Source organism: Lithobates pipiens, unplaced genomic scaffold (assembly GCF_037356315.1).
Source record: "Lithobates pipiens isolate NorthernLeopardFrog02 unplaced genomic scaffold, aLitPip1_a1.2 Scaffold_27, whole genome shotgun sequence".
NCBI lineage: Eukaryota > Metazoa > Chordata > Amphibia > Anura > Ranidae > Lithobates > Lithobates pipiens.
The window spans coordinates 29,938,892-29,959,069 of NW_027507788.1; the positions used below are offsets into that span (position 1 = coordinate 29,938,892).

Here is a 20,178-nt window from a genome sequence, read left to right on the forward strand (position 1 = left end):
TTTTCCTCCACACAACTGCCGCTCACTGGATATTGTCTCTTTTTTTTTTTGGACCATTCTCTGTAAACCTAAGAGATGGTTGTATATGAAAATCTCAATAGAGCAGAAGTTTCTGAAATGCATAGACCAGCCCGTCTGGCACCAACAACCATGCCACGTTTAAAGTCACTTAAATCCCCTTTCCTCCCCATTCTAATGCTCGGTTTGAACTTCAGCAAGTCATCTTCACCACATCTAGATGACTAAATGCATTGAGTTGCTGCCATGTGATTGGCTGATTAGTAATTTTTGCTAACAAGCAGCTGAACCAGTGTAGCAAATAAAGTGGCCAGGGAGTGTATAGGACAAGGTCATATGAAATAACTGCAGCGTTCTCACCCTGTGGGCAGCAGAGTGTTGAGGAAGAGGGGCATATCGTTTTTCATGGGGTTCATTCAATTTTCAAATAGACCTTTGTCACCCGGGGTGGTGCTTGCAAGGCCAATGATGGCTAAAAAATTTTTATCTTTTTTGTTTACTAACTCTGTTTTATGTAGACCAGAAGATATAACAGCCAAAAAAGATGTCCAGAGTCTTGAAGTATTCAATGAGATACAGCTCTTTAAATTGGGACATTCATAATATATTTAGCATGACATCTTTTTTTTTTTTTTTTTTCTTAAAAACATCACATCCATATTAGGATCTGTATTTTGTATGACGTGATTGCTAATAACTTATACTTTTGCTGGAAAAGAACATTTATAAACAAGTGATGCAAAGACAGATCCTAATATGGATGTGATTTTTATTCGCAAAAAAACTGTTTTTTTTTACATTTTATTCTCAGAAAAAGAACAGAATTTTAATAAATAAAATGTGCAGATGTCAGTATCTATGAGAGTCCTAATTTAAATAGATGTATTTTTGGATTGAATTGTAAGAGATGTGGATACCATTGTAATAATAAAAAGAAATAATCCGGAACTTAAAATTTATGAATGCACTTGGCCAAAACCGAAATGGATGTTTTTTTTTTTTTTCATTTTTATCATTTTATTAGATTTTAATACAAAGAATTACCGCTCTAAGGTAATGACTTCTCCCAAAACAGCTGTCTCCACAATCCCACAGGGTGCCGGCTCTGTTTGCAACAGGAACTGAAGTAGAAAAGATGTAGCTGGATAGCCGCACTCCAAATTATTCAACTTTATTTCAAAAATGTAATTAAAATCATAGCATCTAGGCTGGCAAACAGACTAACTGCACAGCCGCTGACATGTTTCACACCGAACACGGTGCTTAGTCATAGCTATGACTAAGCACCGTGTTCGGTGTGAAACATGTCAGCGGCTGTGCAGTTAGTCTGTTTGCCAGCCTAGATGCTATGATTTTAATTACATTTTTGAAATAAAGTTGAATAATTTGGAGTGCGGCTATCCAGCTACATCTTTTCTACTTATTAGATTTTAATATCATGAATTTAAATGAATATGTATTTATTTATTTTCTGCTTTTTACCTTTTTGGTTGATGGGCTGCATTCACATTGAGCAGTGTGTGAAGCGCTTTTGTGTTAAAATAAATAAATTAAATAAAAGCGTAAGAAAGCTCAAGAAAAATGTATCCCTTTTAAAATCTTATTTATGTCTTCACACTGGTCCGTTGCAGTATGAAAAAATCCTGCTTGCTACATTTTTGGTGCATATTTGGTCAAAAGAACTGCACCAAAAATGCACCTCCCCATTGAAATGCATTGAAAATGCAGCAAAAATGCAGCAAAATCACTCGTTTTCGACAAACCTGAAAATGATTTTTGGTGCATCCCCATTTCATATTCTGGATATCATGAGGCTACCTGAAATTATTTTTACTGTACACCCACCTAATCCATAATTGGGAGACTGTAATCCAGAGGTAAATAGAAAGTATATCCTAAAGTTCAAGAATTGTTTTTTTTTTTTTTTTTTTTTTTTCATTTTTTCATTTTTCTTTTTTGTCAACTGTGTTTCCATTGGGGAGATTTCCTGTCACTTTCTGTCCCATAGCCAGTACAGGAAGAGAGAAGAAATCCCCTAAAGTTACGGAATTCCTGGTTGTTATTAGCGTCTATATTTAAAAATTCTGCTTCTATTCCCGTGACAAACAAAAATTTTGAATTTTTGCTTTCTTCCACTTTCTGTAATAACGGTAATCAGGACAGTTAAAGAGGGTAAATCCCTCCCCGGGAGAGGTATTTATCCCCTCTTTACGCTATAGAAAAATAAAGTTTTTCCCTTTTAATTATATTTTAAGAACCTTCCACAGAGTCAGCAAAAAAGTGAGGTTTCAGAGTAACAAAAAGACGAGTAACATAACTTTTACGTTCTAGCCATACTTCTTCCCTCAGGAAACAATAAAGATACACTATATTACCAAAAGTATTGAGACGCCTCCCTTTATACGCACATGAACTTTAATGGCATCCCAGTCTTTGTCTGTAGGGTTCAATATTGAGTTGTCCCACCCTTTGCAGCTATAACAGCTTCAACTCTCCTGGGAAGGCCGTTCACAAGGTTTAGGAGTGTGTCTATGGGAATGCTTGACCAATCTTCCAGAAGCACATTTTTGAGGTCAGGCACCGACGTTGGCCAAGAAGGTCTGGCTCACAGTCTCCACTCTTAATTCATTCCAAAGGTGTTCTATCGGATTGAAATCGGGACTCTTTGCAGGCCAGTCAAGTGCCTTCGCCCCAAACTCGATCATCCATGTCTTTATGGACATTTGGTGGTGGGAGGATTATGGTGTGGGGTTGTTTTTCAGGGGTTGGGCTTTGCTCTTTAATTGCACATCAATCCAACCACATCCTAGAGGCACCATCCACTGGTCCCAAGCAAGAAATGAAATCCATATGTAGTCCATGGCCAAAAGGAAAGCATTATACCCATCTGTGACAGGAAAAAAGTAATATCTACTCACATGCCCCAATGATGGATTTAGTTTGTTTTATATTATTGGTGGGGCAGAGCAGTGGTTTAATAGTTGGTGTTTTCAGCACCGGTGTGCTTAATTCAAGTCCTGGCCAGGACACTATGTGCAATGAGTATACAAGTTTGAATAGGTTTCCTACAGGTACTCTGGTTTCCTTCTACAATCCAAACATATGCTGGTAGGCTAATTGGCTCCTGTCTAAATGGGCCTTAGTATATGTGTTCAAATTGGATAGGCACATGTGTTATCACACACTGCATGTCAGCCTCAATTACATGTAATTGATTATGACCTATCTCAAAAACCAAAAATACCTCCACGAAAATGTAATGGACAGGGTGGAACAGATGTATGCATATACAGTACGTTTATGTCGTCAATATACCTGTTCTGTTGAAGGTGGATGTTGTCCGGACTTAGGCAAAAGCTGGGGAAAAGCATCCCCCCCCTTTTTTTTTTTTTTTTTTTCTTTTTTTTCCTTTCATGGCCTCAGGCTTATTTCTTTCAACATCTGACGTCTGTTTATTTTCCTGGTATAACCTCCTCTCTGCATACTGTTTATAAAAAGAACAGTCCTTTTGTTTAAGGCTGTTTTAGTACTCAGGGAGACTGTCAGAATAGTGTAGACCAAATGAAAATGTAAACAGTCGGTTTTAAGTGGAAGACCTCCCTGGTTTAAAGGCTCTGGATGTAGATGTTGGACAGCGGATGGACATACAGATGCAATGGGGGAGATTTACTAAAACTGGACCACTCAGAATCTGGTACATCTGTGCATGGTAGCCAATCGACTTCTAACTTCAGCTTGTTCACTTAAGCTTTGACAGTAAAACCTGCAAGCTGATTGGTTTCTATACAGAGCTGCACCAGATTTTGCACTCTACAGTTTTTGTAAATCGCCCTTCCCCCATGTGACCATCAGATGATTTTTTTTTTTTAAATCGTGTTTAATGTACGTAAACCCCAACAATGAACTTCATTTATTTTCTCACTTTTGAGCAGTAAATATACAGTCCCCCTCTGTGTCCTCTGTGCTCCTTCGTTCCACCTCTTTGTCCTCACTGCTCCTCCGGTCCACCTCCCTGTCCCCTGTGCTTCTCTGGTCCCCCCTTCATGTCCTCCATGCTCCCCCCCCGTGGCTTTCAGCTGCTTTATTAAAATCTATACAAGATGATCGGTGTTTGTAACTCCCCCCACCACCACAGCAATCACCCCTGACTGTCCCCTGTCCTCCTCCAGTCCCTCTCTGTGTTCACCGTGCTCCTTTGACCCCCCCCTTCCGTGTCCGCCGTGCTCCTTTGGCCCCCCTTCCGTGTCCGCCGTGCTCCTTTGGCCCCCCCTTCCGTGTCCGCCGTGCTCCTTTGGCCCCCCTTCCGTGTCCGCCGTGCTCCTTTGGCCCCCCTTCCGTGTCCTTTGTGCTGTATATATGTAATTTACTGGCTCCTTCCTTTTCCGAGTGAACAGAGTCATTCATCACTCATAACTTAGCAGAGTAAACTATGTTTATGATGTCTCAGTTTATGAATAACCAGGAGCCGCTGTCTCTGTTCATTCGTCTTCAGTGCAGCTGATGCTGCAGATAAAAGGACTGGATAATCTGTGTCCTCAGTCCCTTTCCCTGTCTCAAAGGGGAGATGTTAGGGGTCAGTTTAGACCCCTGATATCTCACCAAAGCCCCCCCCCCCCCCAACAGGGCTGATATTACTAAAAACTAATTTTAAATAATTTTTTAAGTGTTGAGAAGGCAAAATTGTAAAAGCAATAGGAAATAAAATTAAAAAAACACTGACACCATCCACCCCTCCCACCCCCCAAATAATAGAAAGCATTAAAAAATAGATTGTAAAAAATACAATGGTTAAAAAAATTAAAATAAAATACCGACACAGTCTACTGCCACATGAAATAAGAATCGGTATCAGCGAGTACTTGGGGCGGGGGGGGGGGGAGAAGTATCCGCACTTGTACTCGGTCTTAAAAAAGTGGTATCGGTGTAACCCTACCGTATAATAATCATGACAGCGTCACACCGCGTTTGAGGTGCCATTAAAAATAATGGAACCCAAATGCCGGTCACACATTCTATGGCACTTCTGCTTGCGATTCCAAATTGCTTAATGTCAATGGGGCCTTAAAGCTGTCTTGCTACTTTTATTTTCACAATATATTCCAATGCCTATATCTTTAAGACCTACAATTCCATCACCGGTTACGGTAGACTTCCGGCTTAAAAGCTGTTTACTTCTTCTGCTGGGAAACTCTCCCATGCATCTGCCTCCTCCCAGTTGTGTACAGTGGTTGGATGTTTATACTGTGTGTCTGCACAGGTGAATGCCGCTGTGTGGGTGTTGTATGTCGCTGAACAATACGCCAGCTTAGCACAGCTATATACAGGCTCCTTTGTGTAATGCCTTCTTCAGAAGAAAACTGCCGGGAGCCCGATTTTGCTTATTATCCGGGATCTATCAATAAATACGCAGCCAGTGTCGGAGACAAAGGATCAGCTCTGGGGAGGTCTGTGATGGGGTTATCACCTGAACCAATGGCAACGGGTTTAGCTTTTACCAGCTGATGTAGCTATTGTAGTTTGGGGGCGGCTGGGAATATAAGGCATTCTGTAATTGCTCTAGACGTTTACAAGATACTTGTATATTTGCCTACATCAGAAAAAAAAACTGTTACTGTAACCAATCAGAGTCTTCCTTTTTATTTTAAAACTTACATAAGAAAGGTAACTTTTTTATCTAACTGGTTGCTATGGGTGACAATTTTTTTATTTTATTTTTTTGTGGTTGTCACTTTGGTTTGGTGCTTCGTTCTTAGATCCTTGATTCCAAAGAGTAATAATTCAGATGTGAACTTGTTCCAACATAGGATCAAGTCCGATGTAATAAAGTTGTATCTGGACTTTTAGGGTGTATTTTGAAAACAATTCACTGTGCAAATGCCTCAAGGATTCCTAAAACTGTTGCGAACAATCACGCAATGTTTCTAATATGTTTATTTCTAATGATCGTCCGCTCCATATAGTGTTCATAATGGATTTTCCTGAAATACCTCCATCAGGAAAGTACTGCAATAGGGCCACTAGATGGAGGTAACGATCATAGGAAATAAACATATATGAGACCCATTATGACGACTATTGGCTGCAGCTGTGCATATATATATATATATATATATATATATATATATATATATATATATATATATATATATATATATATATATATATATATATATTATACATTTTTTTTTTTTTTTCTTAAATAGAGCCCTTAATTTGTAGTTTGGTACTTCAGTCTTAAATACTTTCTTACATTACTAACTAAGGAAGCTATGGAAATAATATGGCATGTAAAAGTGTAAAAGCTGCCGGACCAAAACCCATAAACTTTGATTGCACACCATTGCAGCATTATTGGATAGCAACACCAATAAGACATTCTTGGTGTCCCAGTGCTAGATATTCATTGCTTAGGAAAAAGAGAGCCTAGATTAGGGTTTCTCAACCAGGGTTCTGTGGAACAGTAGGGTTCCTCCAATGGTTGCTAGGGGTTCCTTGAGCAACGAGCAATTTCTGCCTCTCCAATAAGTTTACCCTGACACCATTGACCTTTTTAGCTATCTGTAAGGGGGTAATTCTTCCTACCGACCACCACACTAATGTATCATGGGTTGTAGATATAGTATTTTTTATCAGGGGTTCCCTGAGACTGCAAAGTTATATCAAGAGTTCCTCTGGGTTACAAAGGTTGGCCCACAGGCTAGATGGGGTCCCTTGCTTCCTTTTTTCAGGCCCTTGGGGCACTATTCCTTCCACTGACACCAGAGTTTGGGAACTAATTCTCCAACTGACTCCATTTATGGGTCACTATTCCTCTCACTGACACCAAAGATGCAATTATTTTACTCCCACTGACCATCAAGCTTATGACATTGTTTACTCCCACTGATACTGGATAGGGCATTTCCTACTCCTACTGGACACAGTTCCGGCACCCCAAAGTTTGAAGGGCAGTAAACTGGCCCTTTGTTGCAAAAGTTTGGGGACCCCGGCCTAAATGATTGACAAGTAGAGAGTATTAGATGTTACATATGTTTACTTAAGCGGTAACAAACTGTAGCAGTCATTTTTTTCTTTTTATACTTAATGAAAAGAGTTTTAGTATTCGATGCATGGTAGTGGACAATTTGTCATTCTAATATATGGTTAAAATGTGTTGGAGAGAATGCATTATGGCTCCTCAGGGGTGGGGCTTGTTTCACAGTGTTTTCCACTTATTACCTTTCAGGTGGAGATGGAGCGGGCTCTGTTGGAAGGAGAGTTGAGGACTGAGAAGAAAGAGATAGAGAAGGAGGAAGCGATGATCCACGTGTTGCATGAACAGCTTAGAGAGACTGAGAAGAAGTGGCAGGAGGAGAGACAAAAGGTAAAGTAGCGACACCCCTACAGAAAGACCTCCCGTGTGCAACTGATAATTTTTATAGTGAATACAAACATAGGACACCGCTACAGGCAGTCTTTTAGGCCACCTTCACCAAATGCAGGTGCTGATTCAGCACTAAATTAAAATTTAAAGAAGTCCTACATCTGCAACATCTTTGTTTCTTCAAAGAGCTTTACTCCAACAACCGCACATTCACAGAACCAAGTCAAAGTACATAACCCCACTTCCTTACCTTTTGATGTGTTTCACCCCAACCTCCATGTCTAAGCTTCTGTGGGGGTGAAACACAAAAAAATGAGACAAAGCGGGGTCTGATGGAAAGTTGTGTGCCTTGCCTTGGTTGTGTACCATTGTTGCAATAAAGCTCTTTGAAGAAAAAAAATAAAAAAAAAAGACATGCAAATGTGTGTCGTCTTCAGTTTGATCATTTCTATCGTTCGTTAACATTGAATCGGTGGATTCATTGCAAGTGGTCATTTACTTGTCACACTATAAATCTCTTAAAGAAATAATTAGAAAAAAAAATAAAAATTAACGTCGGCATTGAATATCTTTGCTGTGTACATACAAAAAAAAAGGAAAAAATACAGTCGATCAATTAAATATGACCATTATCCCTAAAGTTCTTCTTGACTTAACCTAGCCTTATAGGCATGTTATGGTCCAGACCCAACGGTCACACGTGTGAAGGGTCCTTTAATCACCGATGTGCACATTCGCTGTTCAGTATAGGACATCTAATGTCCGTCTTCACTGCCTATGAGGTAGTTTAGTCTAGGTTTGGCTTCAGCAACAGAGTTTGATAGGAAATTTCCAAGCGTTGGCTTTTTTATGTGGTTATATGATGAATCACTAAAGCTAATAGGACTCTCATCATTTAATCTGGGGCTTTTGTTGTACTTTGTACATTTTAAAGTAGAAGTAATCTTCCCTATCATTTTCAGCCAAGGAAGCTGCCATCTTTGCCTCTGTTTTAATCTTCAACTGCTATGGTGCTGCACATGTGATTCGTTATGACACCAGCCATTGGATGGTTTGATAGTTGGCTGTGAGCACAGCCAATGTGCAGTTAGCATTCCCGGCATGCTTTTTTTTTTTTTTAACTGTTTAAATTGATGGGTTTACTTCCACTTTAAGTCCTTTTCTGGTTACCCACTGATGGGGAGCCATGTTTTACGTGAGCTTGTTGGATAATTATTTTCTGTGCTTTATTGAACTAGTACGTTTTGCAGTCCAACGCCTCTTGGATATTTATCTTTTGGCTCACAGGACTGGCTGCATATAATTAAAACCTTTGACAGTTTTACTCTGTGTGTGTGTGTGTGTGTGTGTGTGTGTGTATATCTATATATAATCTATATACAACAACTGCATATCTTGAGCTGGATGAGTTTGAGCAGCCTGCCAAAGTAGTGACATCCTGGTCATTAACGTGTTGCTCAATATTTAGAACTGTAATACCTGCATATGATGGATGGAATAGATTAAATACTGTACATAAGGCATCATTTATAATTTTTGCACCCATGCAGTTGAATGTAAAGTCTTCCTTTGTTGGTGCAGGATAAGGTCCAGCTACAGCAAGAAAAGAAGAAGGTGAAGGACCTGGAGGAGAAGATAGCGCAGTGTCGCGCACAACTGGAAAAGCAGCCGGAGAGTTTACGGGAGCAGCTTAGGAAGCAGATCCAAGAGGTCAGTGAAAGTCCAATTACTTTGCCATAGCAAATACAGTGGGTCACTGTATTCCTAAAGCTGAACTATGTATGCAGTAGATATTACCAGTTACAGACAAGCCAGGTGCAAGTTTCTTTTTTTCCCGAAAGCTGATGCATTTCAAGTTCAGCTCTACAGATCTTTGTTTTTGCTTTTGTAACCTCGAAAATAAAAACCTTGCTGGAAATTAGATACAGTCATATTGTTTGCTGTTTGGCAACCTTTGTGTTTTCCTACTCAAGCATAATAGAAAAATATCCAGAGGGAGTTCTTGATTGGGAGGAGTATTTAGGTGAGTTGTTGTCTTCTAGCTGAAGGTTCTAAGTTGGAGGACTCATCGGTATATAGAGCTCATTTAGGCAGGAATATTAAGTGGAATGAGCATTTTATTGAATGGTTCCTCTCTAGATAGTTCATTAGGCTGCAGGGTTTATCAGTATGCAGTTCTTAAGTTTGTGTGTTAGATATGTGTGAGTCTTGTCTAGACGAAGCTTCTTACTGGATAGGTCTGTGGACATATGGTTCTTTTTTAGATGAAGATACCAGTTGGACATGGCTTGTTGATCACTAGAGGTCTCCAAACATTTCAAAAAAAGGGGCAGTTTTCTGCCCTTCAGACTTTAGGGTTGGGCGAATTGTGGCCATTGAGGATAGAAAATGTCCTGGGCCCAGCACCACTGAGAGTAAACGTGGTCTCTGGGTTGGTGGTCAGTAGGAGGAGGAATAGTGCCCCATCAATGGTATCAGTGGAAGAAATAGTGCCCTATTGTTGGTGTCGGTGAGAGCAATAGTGCCTGATATATGGAAGAATAGTGCTCCAAGGGCCGGATAAAGGCTAGCAAAGGGCTGCATCAGGCCCTCAGGCCACAGTCTGGAGACCCCTGCTCTAGATCATTGGCTCCCAACCTCAGTCCTCACGTAGCCACGACAGGTCATGTTTTTAGGATTTCCTTCACCTTTTACAAGTCTTTTTTTTATTATAATAGTCAATGGCTTGGCATTTATGACAGTTAGTGTGTATATATAAGGAAATTCCTAAAACACGGCCTGTTGGGGTTACTTGAGGACTAAAGTTGGTGAACCACTGCTGTAGATGGAAGCTCTGAATGCCAAGGGTTTACCAGTGAATAGTTTTTCCCTATATGGAGGTTCTGAGGGGGAGGAAAGTAGCAACTTACCACCTTCTTCTTCCAGATGTCTGAGATGATGGAAAGCGCTGTGAAATCCTTTGAAGACTTGGAGTTCCAGCAGTTGGAGAAAGAAAGCAGTCGGGAAGAGGAGAGAGAGGCCTCCTACAGACAGATCACGCAAAACCTAGCCAAACGGCAAAACGAGTTGAACAAACGGAAGGTAAGATTTGAAAGAAAGAAATATGTTGGCATTGGTTGCCTGCGGTCATTCCCAACATGAAAATGGTTGCATTAGCACCACAACGTGGCTTGATTTATTGTAATTCATTGTTTTAAAATAATTGATGTTCATTGGAATTTCCCTTCCAAGCACCAAATAATGTTTCCATTGCAGGACAAAATTCCGCGCTTGGAAGAGCAATTACGTGGTGCGGAGGAACAGGCGCAATCTGAGAGATTAAGGATCAGCGAGGAGAACACACGAGTCTTCCAGTCTCTGAATAAGGTAAATTAGTGGTGCGCGAAAGCCTTCTCTAAGCTCCCAAGTCGTTCTAGCCTGAGCTTACACATCGCTGACATCCTCTATACTGTCATGTGACTGCGCCGGGCCACAAGGGGAAGAAGACACAAACGGAACTTACTGTGTCATATACCCCCCTTCATCCCTACACACATACACAAAATCACTTGTGGTGATTGTCAACATAGCTCAAGTATTTGAAGTGTGACTTATAAAGCAGATATTTGCATGCAATCTATCTATACAAACATATCTATATGCAACCTATTCTGATCTAATTATTTGAGGTGTGACAAAAATGAGGTGTGATATAACAAACCTCCTATATGCATGCTTGTCAACTCATCCTAAAATGATGGGAGTGTGTATGTATATATGTATATATATATATATATAACTCCCTTTACCCGATCTTCTTGTGTGACGCATCTCCCTTTATTCATCTTAAGGTTCTAAGTTATATGTAATTCTTAGTATCTGTTCTTATTATGTATGTATGTATGGGCTGCGAAAGGAAGATCGTAGGGTTATGGGCCAACAACCCAGCCCTGTAAAACCCTTTATTGCTATGGACCCCGCACAGAAGCCCTTCTCATCCAGTATTCTGCCATTCTCAGTAAATCTTCTTATTCTGTATGTATGGACCCTGCACAGTAGAACTTCTCTTTTTCTATAGATTGGCTGTGATTCTTAATCTCTCTTATTCTAACTCCGCCATGGCCAGTCCCAAGTCCATGCTGGAAAAATAGGAGAATCGGGTGCAAGACCAGCAAATCAGCCTTGTAATACACTTTACCACTATAGAGTCTGCACAGTAGCACTTCTCCTGTATGCTGTCATTCTCAGTATCTGCACAGTAGGACATCTTTTGTAGTGCATGCTAGTTGTGATCCTCAGCATTTTGTTTTATTCTAACTGTGCCATGGCTGGTCCCAAGTCCATGCTGAGAAAGGAGGAGAGTTGGGTGCTGAGCCAGCAACTCAGCCTTGTAAAAAACCCTTTACTAGTAGGGAGTTTGCACAAAAGCACTTCTTGTCTTGTATGCTGTCATTCTTGTGTCTGTACTTATTTTGTATGCATGGACTCTGCACAGTAAAAACTTCTCTACTTCTGTATGCTGGGTGTGATTGTCGGGATCTGTTCCTATTTTGTATGTACGGACTCGGCACAGTAGTACTTGCTCTGTATGCTGGTTGCGATTCTCATTCTCTCTTATTATGTCTACATATACTTCTCTTGCACCCTAGAAGGGATTTATTTATTTTTTATTTTTTTATAAGTCACACCTCAAATTATAAAATGTCGTTATATTTAATACAATGATTAATAAAGGCTCTAAATTGAATAAATGAACCATGTTGACATCTCTGTGCAAAAAAAAAAAATGCAGACAGAGCTCCTAATTGGCCATCATAACGAAGGTTGGGGTTTAGTTCCGCTCTAAGAGACCGAACATTACTTGGGAAATCTTTTAGATAAAAACATGCAATCCAGGAAAACCACAAAGCCCGAAGTCGTGTCTCTCTTCATGATAGGTGGGCTGCAGGCTGTTAACAGATAAGAATAGATACACATATTGGTTTTAAATTCTAGAATAAAACTGTCAGGGCTCAGAGATCCTCTTTCACTTCAATCTGGCAAACAAAGACTGAATGGGATTCTGGCATGGTGCCATATTGCCTTGGTGAGTGCGTCACTCCCAGCGTGCACAACACTGTATAATGTCATCCAGGCCTTGTGATTCTGAGCTATAGCAGAGCCCCGTGCGGGAAACGGCTCACATGTGATGAAGGAATCCAACACATTGCTGACAGTGCTAATAAAGGAACTTCGCCCTCTAAATTTAGCATTTTCTTGTATATGGCATAGTCTCTGATAATTGGATTATAAAAATATTCTGGTCCTGGGACTTTTCCTAGTTTGAAGTATTAGAAGGTAATGGGTCCCTGTGCTTCTGTGAAAGTCACGCAGATTGTGGCTGGTGGAAGAGGTCGGCAGGTACCTACCTTGCAGAAAACATCACAGTACCCTGCCTCAGTACTCCTCAGTACGGCCCTTTAGAGAGCTCTTGATGTAAGCAATGAGCAGGCTCTGGGGATGAGTTACGCAAATATCAAAATGCCTCAATGGGTGGATGTCAGTCCGGAGGTCTCGGTGTTGCATGTAGACCATCCTAGGTACCAATTGATGCCCTAAATGGCACCCACGTCAGGTCACCAGGTGCTGTAGTATAGTCACAAGCAGTGAAGACTCTGAACACAAGGGCTTTTGCAAAGCATGCAATGGCTATAGGACTCGGTAACTTGCAAATATTTTCAGACACAGCGTATAAATATATCAATAAACGGGCTGTATATGCAAATAAGGTTCTTTGTCTTCTAGTGCAGCCTTTCTCAACCTTTCTACCCCAGAGGAACACTTGAAATCATTTTTAGGTCTAAGGGACCTCCTAATAAAATCAGTTTATCAGGGGGATAAATTAGTAGTCACCATGCCACCCTTACCAACCTCTAAAAAGATCTTTGGTGTCATGCCGTTGGCTCTGCCAAGTGCCATTGGACAGGCACCATCAGATGGAAGATTAATCAGTCACAGCTCAAGGAACCCTAGGATTCCAATGAACCCTTGTTCAGAGTGGCTGTATTAGAGTGGCTTTGAGAAAGATCGATAGTAAAGTGACAGGGGCCATTCATGCTAGGGCATAACCATGAAATTGATAAGGAGCCAAGCCGTACTGGGGCCCCCAACGCCATCTTCCGATGTAAACATTTTCACAGGTTGCAACAGCATGCATGTATCTACAGTTTGGGAAGCACATAAGATAATATGATGCAAATAGGATTTTCTTGGGGCGGGGAATAGAGTAATAGGCCTCTTATGCTTTGTTATAATGCCGTTGGCTCTGCCAAATGGCATTGGACATGGGACTATCCAGGGACCATCAGTTGGAAGGTCAATCAGTCACAGCTCAAGGAACCCTGAGTAACTATGGAACCCTAGGGTTTCATTAAACCCTTGTTGAGAACGGCTGTAGTAGAGGGATTGCCTTTGAGATGGAGAGTAAAGTGACAGGGGCCCTTCCTGCTAAGGCATAACCATAGTCCTGAATATGCTAAGGGGCCATGCTGCACTGGGAGCCCCAACACCATCTTCCTATGTAAAAATTTTCACGGGTTACAACAGCTTGAGTGTATCTAGACTGCGGGAACCTCTATAAGATAATATAATGCAGATAGGATTTTCTTAGGAATGCAGAATAGAGCACAGTAAGCCTTTTAATAGTCTGCTCTGGTGCTCCATTATGCATAGGTGGTCCCCTGCCCTCATGTTTTTGTTTTTTTTGTTTTTTTTTTGGGGGGGGGGGGGGGGGGGAGGACATAGTTATTCCACTGCTGGAAGAGATTTTGCAGTGGGACTGCATTTCCACTCTGAGAAAATGTATTTTAAGGCATTTCCAAGTGATCTATACTCCATGTGGCTAAGTGAGTTTAAGATATTCATAATGGCAAGCTGGTTTGTATTGTAGGAGAAGGACCGATTGTTGGCTCTTGGCGCTTTGCATGGGAAGGATTCTGAGCAACAGGAAGAAAACACGAGCACCCACAGAAAGGTGAGAACAAACTGCTTCATAAATGGACAAGCTGCCGCTCACTAGTTTGTGTCCAACCCCATCAACATAAAATACACATAAAAGAACAAACCACTTTTGGTTGAGCTTTCATCTTAAATTGTGAAATGCCAAAGAAAGGTACTGCCTCCTAGTGGAGGCTCTATGCACAGCATGCATTATTCATCTCAAAAACCAGTTTCTATTTCAGTTTTTTGTCTGGGACTTTCCATTGTTTTTCAAAGTCTTTTTATCTTCCTTTGACCCTTGACATTCATATTTTTTCTAGCAATCTCAAAATTTCTGCTGGAAACCTTTTATTTTATTTTTTTATTTGCTCATGATGATAAACAGGGCTGTGTATCTGAAGTGAGATCTGTTTTGTAATCTTTCAAAGCAGTTGAGACTCAGATGCTTATTATGCCATTGTCAGTAGCTTGTCCAAGCTGCATCATGATTAATGTCTTTGCAATGGTTTACTAATAAATGAAGGTGGAAGCCAGCTAGGCCACTTGTATGTCTTGTTTTAATGTTTGGATTGTGGGAGGAAACCAGATCCCACAAATGCAACGTACATACTCCATGCAGACCTCCTCTAAACTGAGCCAAAGAGTCCAGTGATGCCCGCAGTGTACAATTTTTAATTTCCTAAGAACCCTAGTAGACCGTATTTTTCTGACTACACTTATCCATATATATGTTTTAGACTTCTTTATCACTTTTTTGGCAAGCCACCAGTTGCAGGCAGATTGTTGTATTCTACTCATGTTTCCCATATCGTATTCTTCCTTTAACAGGGACTTCAGAGGACTTCCAGTCTGCCCAGAAGAAGTAGAAATGCAACGTTTGTGCGGCAATCTGACCGTCCATTGTCACTCCATGGCAACAGTAAGTGGCCAATTATTACATTATTAAATACTGCTTGTTACATAATTAGTTGGTCTGTCCAGTCTTATGTTGGTTTATTGATCATTGAGCACTAGTTTTATCGGTTAGAGGAAGTCTTCTCTGACACAAACATATGAAGGTAATGCCTTGGAGGAAGGATCAACCTTCGACATTCTTAAGACAATACACCCATAGTTGAAAATATAGAAAGCAAAAGAAAGAGAGATGAGTGCCGCAGCTCATGGACACAGCACTCGATCAAGATCATGCCCAGGTAAGTATTTTAGTGCATTAAATGCATTAAGGTAAAAACCTGCCTTTACAACCACTTTAGATACCAGACTAATTGGATTGGACATCAGATAAATATCAAGAAAACTAAGGTTCTGACAACAGGGCAGACCTCCTAACTTCAGACTTCATGGTGAAGATTTAGAAAATGAACACAAGTTTCTGGTTCTTTGGATCATTTATGGGTATCAAGTGTGGGTGGAAGACAGCGCTGGACTGGTGCCGCTGGAGGCTGCCTCTGCTTCACAACCCCGACATGCTGCAAAAACGCTGCTATTTAACCCTCTCAATGCAGGGCCGTCTTTAATATTGATTGGACCCTGGGCAAAACTTTTTTTGGGGCTCCCCTCCCATGCAGTTTTGCTCTCCACCTGCTCTGAGACATACAATACATAGCAGCTAGTCTCAAAATCAGTTTACTGAATCAGATCAGGCAGCTATTGCGATTGGTTGCTAGAGCTTACAGTGTATCATTACCGCTCACTGACTGGTTGCTACAGGTTACAGCACACATTATGGCTCACTGATTAGTTGCTAGAGGTTACAGCACATGATTTCTGCTTGTTGATTGGTTGCTAGAGATTACTGTGGATATGACCTCAGGGGGGCATGATATACATATCAATGCTGCTAGCTGCCCCTATTTACATATGAATGCCGGAAATTTACATGTAAACACAGTGTCTGAAGGTGAGTCACCTGTACACAACAATAGGGCAGAGCTGGGCAGCATTAGTAGCAGCACTTCACACTGAGATATCAGGAAACAGCACAGGACTAAAACCTCAAGGGATGAGGGAATTTAAACCAGGATAATTGGCAAGTATAAGGCAGCTGCTTTGGACCCCAGAACAATGACGGCTGCCCCTTTTGCCCTGCCTTAAAAACTGCCTATTCCCAATGTCCAACCATTTTTTAAGAAATACAGCCATGAAGAAAGGGGATACAATTCCCCTGAAAAATGTTGGCTCTACTTTTGTATAGTTTATCCTCAATGAGCTATAAAAATCATCAAATGAGACTTTTTTTGGACATTGGGCATTCCTCTCCACTCACCAATTGGATAACAAAGGATCCAGCAGTCAAGAAATACAATAAAGACTGCCCGGAGAAGAGCAGGACTGAATGATCTAGAAAGGATCCTGATCATATTGATGTAGAAATGTTAGAATTGTCCAGATATTGGAGTTTTTTCACTCTATGCATGTGAAAGCTGGCGATAAAGAAGCAAGCCCAGGATGGTTCTGAAGTCTTTGTAGTTTGGTGGAAACCAATGGATCCTTCAACAAATCAAGCCAAAACTTTTTTACTAAAAGCTCTCGAGTTAGACCTAGTGCACTCTTTAATCAGCACATAAATTAGTCAGAAAACACCCCCATTCTTCCTCTGCTATACAAGTCGGTCTACTGAGAGAAGTTCTGGACTTCAGTTGAGCTTTCCCATGGATCAGATGACAATCTCATTTCCATAAGAGCATCCAACTACTGCTGGTTGGCCACTTTCTGCAGGAACATCCAATGCGGATTGTTTTTCCCACTTTAAAAAAAAGCCTCTGCTCTCCCAGTCTGTGAGAGGATTCTTGTGATGGGGTCATGGGTGTTAATTAGCTCTACCAGCACAGGAAACTGGTGTGGGAGACAGGAAGAAGCATTTCCAATAAGAGGTTTTTGGCTACATTTAAGCTTTTTTTTTGGGCTTTTCCATGCTTCAGGTGACAATCTAATTTCAGTTGCCCCCAGTTGCTTTGGTTGGCCACTTTCTGCAGGAACACCCAATGCTCAATAATTTTCTCCCCTCTTTGTGCTATACAAGTCTGTGAGAGGATTCATGTGATGGAGGTGTGGCTACTACTCAGCTCTGCCACCACAGGGAACTAGTGTGGGAAGGCAGGAAGAAGCATTTCAGTAATGGATGTTTTTGACTTCATTCAAACTTCAAAGGGCTTTCCAGGGATCAGTTGACAATCACATTTCCATAGGAGCCCTCAACTGCTGGTAGCTAATTGTGATTGGATCATCCCGCAGAAAGTGGCCAGCTATCGGCATTTGGAAATAAGATAGTCACCAGATTCACGGAAAAGTCCTTTAAAGATCAAATGAAGTCAGAAACCTCTATTATTGAAAAATGCTGCTTCCTGCCTTCCCACACTAGTTGCCTGTGGTGGCAGAGCTGAGTATTGGCCTTGCCTCCATCTAAAGAAGCCTCCCACAGACTTGTATAGCAGAAGCTTATCTCAAAGGAGGGGTGATCAGGATTGTATGTTCTTGCAGAATATGGCAATTTTTCCCCCATTTCAGGTAATCCTCTGCTAAACAATTCTGTGAGAGGCTTCTTTAGATAGGGGCATGCCTGCTACTTGGCTCTGCCACTACAGTACAGGGAACTAGTGGGGGGGGGGGGGGGGGGGCAGGAAATGGCATTTAAAATAATATACATTATGTCTTTGATTTCATTTGAGCTTTAAAGGACTTTTCAATGGATCAGGTGGCAATCTTATTTCAGTAGGAGCCCCAACTGTTGCTGGATGGCCACTTTCTGTAGCAAATGTCCAGTCCTGATAATTTTTGCCCCCTTTGACAAAAGGAACTGCTATAAAGGTTGGTGAGAGGATTTTTGATGGGGGCATGACCCTTATTCAGCTCTGAGAGAAGATTTAGCCTTTAATTGAGCTTTAAAGGGCTAGTCCATTGATCTGGTACCTTTGGAGCCCCAAATGCTGTTGGCAGGCCACTTTCTGCAGGAACATCTTGATCCTTTTTTTTTTTTTTTTACCCATTTTAAGAAAAGCCGCACCAATTTACCATATTTTTTCCTAATGATTTTCTTTACATAAATGTATTTTGGGAAGTCTTTATGTATAACACAGTATAAATGTTTTTGTCCCATTTGCAGCCTGTCTGGAGAGCGCTGGCCTTGCTCTGCACCTTGCTGTATCCTCCAGCAGCTCTGGAGGTAAAATAGCCCTTGCCATCAGCCCCAATCTCCAGTTGGCACGGACCCGGCATATGCAAGGAGAGGACAGAAGATCCTGTGGAGGAAGAATTCAAAATGGACATCCCCGACTACCTCTGACATATGGGTATGGCAACAAGACCTGAAATACTCTACCTTCTGATGGCGGCTGCATTTGATCTGAGCCTAAGGTCTAAATACAACCCTTCATCAAAGAGTTTCTAAATCTTTATTGCATGCTCTATAAAAGGGTATTGACTTCTGCTGCAGTGTTGAGCTAAGCCTCGCCCCTGAACTTTAGCAATCCAGTATGGGAATCTCTATTGGCTGCTAAGGCTCTTCCCGAAGGATTGGTGAACTGCAGGGGCGGGGCTTATCTCTGAGTCCTGCAGAACTCTCTGTATAATATACATCTGGGATTGAGGTCTCTCCTCTCACACAGAATTGAAATAATATTTTTTATGACCCCAGAGATTTTCTTGAAGGGGGGTTATTAAGCTGTCTTTTAGAGGGTGTGTATATGTTTTATGTAGATTTTCTTTTCTCCCCGGAAAAAAAATAAAAAATCTTAAGCGCTTACCCTATGCTCATGCATTATACTTTGTTTTCTTTGCTCCACAGGCCAATCCCTCAACTTGCAGAGATGGAACGCCAGCTACGTGAAGCCATGGCAGAGAAAGAGCGCCTCCTGAAGGCCAGGGTGAGTACATTTCTATTCGCAAGGGGTCTTGGCAGTTTTTCCCTTTACACTTTCTTAAAACTATATTTAAAGTCCAAACTTTCTTTTTCTATAATTTTTGATATGGTGGGGGAGGGTTAGAGCTCCTTTCAGGTTTCTGTTGCGATTCCCTCTTTCTATTTCTCCTGATGCCCATTCTTCCTGTGGCAAAAAGTGATGGGAAATCCACAATTATACAGTGGTTACCAGACAGGGAATACAACAGAGATACTCCAATGAGTAAACTCCTTCCTGAGAGGAGAATGCTCCTCACTTTGGTGGGATTTCTTCTCCCTTCTCGTTGTGTCTCCCGGACAGGAAGTGAAGGTAAATCTCCTTAGGGGGCCACAGAGCAAAAACAAAACACAAAACAAAAACAGGTATTTAAATGTTATCTGCTCAAGTAAGAAATGTTTTTGGATATAGATATAATGAAAGTTGACCTCCAGCCCTTCCTTCAGTCTTGCACTGTTGTACCGACTCCTCTGCTGGACTGAAATTGCGTACTCTGATTTCAATGCATACTGTGAGCTTCTTGCAATGTGCATTAGAAGCTGCAGCAAGTCAAAGTCTGCCTCATTTCCTGACTGGAGGACATCCAGCACCATCTAGCCCAGGGATATGCAATCAGCGGACCTCCAACTGTTGCAAAACTACAAGTCTCATCAAGCCTCTGGGTCTCATGCTTGTGGCTGTTGGCGTCTTGCTATGCCTCATGGGACTTGTAGTTCTGCAACAGCTGGAGGTCTGCTAATTGCATATCCCTGATCTAGCACTTTCTCCTCAGCCTGACCCATGCCCACCTCTTTCATTCGTTGGTTTTAGGTTCTTGCAATCATGGAGGTTCAGCAGCACCTGTAGGCATTACCTAGGGAAAATTGCATGCCTAGGAACGCCCTGTCCTTCAGGGTGATGCCCCCACCCATCAGGGCATTCTAATATTTGCATAGCTCCTCCCAG

At 41.4% G+C, this 20,178-nt stretch overlaps 1 protein-coding gene across 4 annotated transcripts in view; it reads left to right on the top strand.

Annotated features, from left to right (window-relative positions):
* PHLDB3 (pleckstrin homology like domain family B member 3) overlaps positions 1–20,178 on the top strand; it is a 98,056-nt gene that overhangs the window by 61,918 nt on the left and 15,960 nt on the right. For 3 of the 4 annotated variants that reach the window (XM_077456708.1, XM_077456706.1, XM_077456707.1), the window contains 8 exons: positions 7,244–7,381; positions 8,963–9,091; positions 10,307–10,462; positions 10,637–10,747; positions 14,289–14,372; positions 15,167–15,257; positions 18,441–18,627; positions 19,122–19,200. In XM_077456708.1, coding sequence (XP_077312834.1) covers positions 7,244–7,381; positions 8,963–9,091; positions 10,307–10,462; positions 10,637–10,747; positions 14,289–14,372; positions 15,167–15,257; positions 18,441–18,627; positions 19,122–19,200 — 975 coding nt within the window. Of the gene's footprint in view, positions 1–5,226; positions 5,463–7,243; positions 7,382–8,962; positions 9,092–10,306; positions 10,463–10,636; positions 10,748–14,288; positions 14,373–15,166; positions 15,258–18,440; positions 18,628–19,121; positions 19,201–20,178 lie in introns of those variants that run through there. The other variant, XM_077456709.1, reaches the window with a different exon arrangement.